The sequence below is a fragment of the Gymnodraco acuticeps genome, unplaced genomic scaffold (assembly GCF_902827175.1).
Source record: "Gymnodraco acuticeps unplaced genomic scaffold, fGymAcu1.1, whole genome shotgun sequence".
Taxonomy (NCBI): Eukaryota; Metazoa; Chordata; class Actinopteri; order Perciformes; family Bathydraconidae; genus Gymnodraco; species Gymnodraco acuticeps.
This window is the reverse complement of record NW_022991508.1, coordinates 32,052-38,051: the sequence shown is the minus strand read 5'-3', so window position 1 is coordinate 38,051 and position 6,000 is coordinate 32,052. Positions and strand designations below refer to the sequence as shown.

General features: G+C 41.0%; 1 protein-coding gene across 1 annotated transcript; it reads left to right on the top strand.

Annotated features, from left to right (window-relative positions):
- Positions 1 to 2,089: 2,089 nt before the first annotated feature.
- On the top strand, positions 2,090 to 3,576 carry LOC117533214 (stanniocalcin-like; the record flags this gene model as incomplete). Its single annotated transcript, XM_034196834.1, is given in 1 exon segment — positions 2,090 to 3,576. A coding segment is annotated over 1 exon segment (301 nt), but the record flags the coding sequence as incomplete, so codon positions are not given.
- Positions 3,577 to 6,000: the final 2,424 nt, after the last annotated feature.

Below are 6,000 nucleotides of genomic sequence, written 5' to 3'. Positions count from 1 at the left end.
AAGTAGAGACACTACATACTGATATACACCTGAACATCAGCAGGAGAGGACTCTTTAAAGTAGAGACACTACATACTGATATACACCTGAACATCAGCAGGAGGACTTTTAAATTAGAGACACTACATACTGATATATACCTGAACATCAGCAGGAGAGGACTCTTAAAGTAGAGACACTGCATACTGATATACACCTGAACATCAGCAGGAGAGGACTCTTTAAAGTAGAGACACTACATACTGATATACACCTGAACATCAGCAGGAGAGGACTCTTTAAAGTAGAGACACTACATACTGATATACACCTGAACATCAGCAGGAGAGGACTCTTTAAAGTAGAGACACTACATACTGATATACACCTGAACAACAGCAGGAGAGGACTCTTTAAAGTAGAGACACTACATACTGATATACACCTGAAATCAGCAGGAGAGGACTCTTTAAAGCAGAGACACTACATACTGATATACACCCTGAACATCAGCAGGAGAGGACTCTTTAAAGTAGAGGACACTACATACTGATATACACCTGAATCATCAGCAGGAGAGGACTCTTTAAAGTAGAGACCACTACATACTGATATACACCTGAACATCAGCAGGAGAGGACTCTTTAAAGTAGAGGACACTACATACTGATATACACCTGAACATCAGCAGGAGAGGACTCTTTAAAGTAGAGGACACTACATACTGATATACACCTGAACATCAGCAGGAGAGGACTCTTTAAAGCTAGAGACGCTCACTACATAATATACACCTGAATCTCAACAGGAGAGGACTCTTTAAAGTAGAGACACTACATATGATATACACCTGAACATCAGCAGGAGAGGACTCTTTAAAGTAGGGACACTACATACTGATATACACCCTGAACATCAGCAGAGAGGACTCTTTAAAGTAGGGACACTACATACTGATATACACCTGAACATCAGCAGAGAGGACTCTTTAAAGTAGATAAACTACATACTGATATACACCTGAACATCCAACAGGAGAGGACTCTTTAACGTAGAGGACACTACATACTGATATACACCTTGAACATTCAGCAGGAGAGGACTCTTTAAAGTAGAGACACTACATATACTGATATACACCTGAACATCAACAGGAGAGGACTCTTTAAAGTAGAGACACTACATACTGATATACACCTGAACATCAGCAGGAGAGGACTCTTAAAGTAGGACACTACATACTGATATACACCTGAACATCAGCAGGAGAGGACTCTTTAAAGTAGAGACACTACATACTGATATACACCTGAACATCAGCAGGAGCGGACTCTTTAAAGTAGGGACACTACATACTGATATACACCTGAACATCGAGCAGGAGAGGACTCTTTAAAGTAGAGACCCTACATACTGATATATACACCTGAACATCACAGGAGAGGACTCTTTAAAGTAGAGACACTACCATACTGATATACACCTGAACATCAGCAGGAGAGGACTCTTTAAAGTAGAGGCACTATATACTGGTATACACCTGAACATCAGCAGGAGAGGACTCTTAAAGTAGGGACCACTACATACTGATATACACTCTGAACATCAGCAGGAAGAGGACTCTTTAAAGTAGGGACACTACATTACTGATATACACCTGAACATTCCAGCAGGAGAGGACTCTTTAAAGTAGAGACACTTCATACTGATACACACCTGAACATCAGCAGGAGAGGACTCTTTAAGTAGAGGACACTACATACTGATATACACCTGAACATCAGCAGGAGAGGACTCTTTAAAGTAGAGACACTACACACTGATATACACCTGAACATCAGCATGAGAGGACTCTTTAAAGTAGAGACACTACATACTGATACACACCTGAACATCAGCAGGACTCTTTAAAGTAGAGACTACATACTGATATACACCTGAACATCAGCAGGACTCTTTAAGTAGAGACACTACATACTGATACACACCTGAACATCAGCAGGACTCTTTAAAGTAGAGACTACATACTAATGTACTACACTTGATGGCCCCTTTTAATGAATGAAGTGTGTTTCAGTGTTTCCTGACTTCCTGTTTCCTGTTTTCTCTGCAGATATTACAGCACTCTCCTACAGACGCTTCAGTCATGTGATGAGCAGACGGTTTCGGCGGTGAGGGCGGGGCTTATTTCTCGTTTGGGTCCCGACATGGAGACTTTCCTGCAGCTTCTTCAGAACCAACCGTGTTCTGCAGATTCTGCCGGAGCCTCTGCGTTCAACAACCCGTCCAGCTGGAAGAACACACCTGTGTTCAACATCCAGCCGGGGTTCAGAGGTCGCGACCCCACTCACCTGTTCGCTAGGAAGAGGTCTGTGGACGACATGGAGGGGGGCGTCAATGCAGAGCAGTAGATAACACACACATTGTCACACACACACACACACACACACACACACACACACACACACACACGCTTTTATGCACATTAGGGCTGGGTGATATCGTGGAAAAAGCGAGATTTTTGGACTAAATACCTCGAAATTGTGACAAGATTCAATATATTGTGAAAGCTGTAATGATATTTTTGGTAAATAATAGTAGTGCAGTGTAACAGAGTACATGCACTCAAGTACATTAACACACACACACACACACACACACACACACACACACACACACACACACACACCACACCCACACACCCACACACACACACACACACACAGTTATGCACAGTTGGACCAAAAACCTTGAAATTGTGACAAAATACATTATATTTTGCTGGATAATCTTCAGGAATGTGCATTTAATCAGTAATAGATTGCATTTTGCAGTAAAATAGAGTACATTAACTCAAGTATTGTACTTTTTGAGTTATACACACACAAAAATAGCAATTTATTTTGACCAAAAGCGAGATTTTTGGACTAAATACCTCGAAATTGTGACAAAATTCATTACATTGTGCAAGCTGATATGCATATTTGCTAAATAATCATCAGTAATGCAGTGTAATAAAGTACATTTACTCAAGTATTGTACTTTTTGAGGTAGTTTATACTACTTTGGAAAGGCATACACACACACACATGCTTTCATGGGTGATGTGCAGAAAAATATTGGACCAAATACCTCAAAAAAATACGTTGCAATGATTTTTTTTCTAAATAATCATCAGTACTTTGTAATAAAGTACATTTACTCCAGTATTGTACTTTTTTAGGTACTTTATATTGTGGAAAAATCTAAAATAAATCTCATTTAATGCAGCCTTAAAATTCAGATAAACGACATTTACTTTTATATTTATAATATATGAATATATCGCCCGGCCCTAACTCACGCTCATACCTTTGCGAACGTGCAGATTAATGATCACCGGTTGCAGCTTTGGGGGAAACACTTTTAGACTCTTATTGCTCTCCTCTGGTCGACTCGCTGACATCTCTCTGTGAAGCAGACATTACAAAGGGGGAAGATTACAGAGGTTATGGTTGATATTTATCTTGTTGAACAGGTTCATTTATATTTAAAGTAGAGAGGGGGGGGCTTCGTGCTGGTCGTGGAGCTTCTGGTCTGAGAGCGTTTCATTATTAGTTAAAGGTGTATTTTAACGTGTCTGTGATCCTGAGAATAAATGATGTTATGTGATTCATTTTGGCTTGTCTCAATTTGTTTTATATTTATTGTTTTATTTTCGCTGTAATTATTCTAGGCTTTAACACGATATATGTGACATTATATTTAGTTCTATTACATATTTATATTTATATATAGGACACAGCCACACAGCCACACACACACAGCCACACACACACAGCCCACACACGCACACACACACACACACACACACACACACACACACACACACACACACACACACACACTCAACACACACACACACCACACACACACACAGCCCCCCCACACACACACAGCCCCCCCCCCACACACACACCCACACACCACACACACATCATTCACACACACACACACACACACACACACACACACACACACACCAAGCCACACAGGCCACACACACCCCACACACACACCACACACACAGTCCACAGAGACACACACTCCTCACACACCACACACACACGAGCCACACACAGCCACACACAGCACACACACACACACACACACACACAACACACACACATCCAACAGCCACACACACTCACACACACAGCACACAGCCCACACACACACACACAAAACACACACAGCCACACACACAAAACAGCCACACACACACACACACACACACACACACACACACACATCACACAGCCACACACACACACTCACTCACACAACACAAACACACACACGCAACACAGCCACACACACACACACACACACACACACACACACACACAACAGCCCCCCACACACACACAAGCCCCCCCACACACACACCCACACGCACACACACAAAAACACACACACACAAAACACAAACACACACACACACACACACACACACACAGCCACACAGCCACACACCCACACACACACATTCACACACACAGCCACACACACACACACACACACACACACACACACACACACAGCCACACACACCACACACACACACACACACACACACACACATCCACACAGCCACACACACTCACTCACACACACACACACACAGCCACACAGCCACACACACTCACTCACTCACTCACTCACACACACACACACACACACACACACACACACACACACACACACACACACACACACACACACATACACACACAGCCACACACACTCACTCACTCACTCACACACACACACACACACACACACACACACACACACACACACACACATACGCACACACACACACACACACACATACACACACACACACACACACACACACACACACGAGAAAGTCATGTGACAGGAAGTGAAGTCTGATAGCTGTAGTCAATCTTTACATAAGTATTTTGCATTGAGATCAGCATTAGCTCAGTCAGTAAGGACTTCATTTAGGATCCAGAAGGTCGCTGGTTCAAGTCCCCCACAGGTCACAGTGAACATAAACGAGTGGAATTGGGATTAGTAAAGTACATCCAATACATATTGTTAGAGGTTCACCAGAAAATAGAGACCTGCCACCTAATGATTGGGTAAATGGAGACATTAATTCCTATTTTCCCAACACATTGTTAAAGTTTAAACTAGTTAGTGATCGTTTAAATAATCACTATTTGCAGAAAGGGACATTTTGTGCAGATCTGAATATGTCTTCCACCCTGCAGAACAAATGATGAACAGATCTATGAAGGTTTTTATGTCCTGAGTCATGGAAAGTAATGACAACTGGCCTCTTTATACCCCGACAGGCCACAAGGGGGCAGCACTGTTATGATCAGAGTTATTAAAGTCTGCAGGATACAAACCTGATGCAAAAAATCTGATTTTCTTCAAAAATCAAGAGGTTTTTTGAGAGATAAAATATTTTAGAAAAATGATGTTCTGTTGCCATGTCATGTGTAAAAAAATGGCAGATTTTCTTTAGAAATGTGGAGATTTTAGGGGATTTTTCAGAAAATTAAGTAAACTTGGAAACATCAAGAATTAAGGTATTTTTGAGGAATTTAAATCGTTTTTAAAAACTGACCAATAGCAGTGGGATATGGCTATTCCAGCAGCTGTTTAATAATGTCTTCAGAGTTTGCCTGTTTAACTTTTCTTGGCAGCATGTTTTCCAATAATAAAAGAAAGAGATTTTAAGACGATAGACTTTTCAATACAAGAAGGTTAATATGTGATCAATATAAATATATATATATAAATATGAATAAAGTTAGAAAGAAAAACACAACATAAAGAAATGTAAAAAACAACAATTAGGTCTTGAGTCTTTTGGATTTTAAGTGGCTTTCCATTTTAAGAATTTCCAGCTGCTGTTTAATAAAGTCTTCAGAGTTTGCCTGTTTTAACTGTTTTAACTTTTCTTGGTTGGTTTATTCCCATTAATACAAGACAGAGATTGTA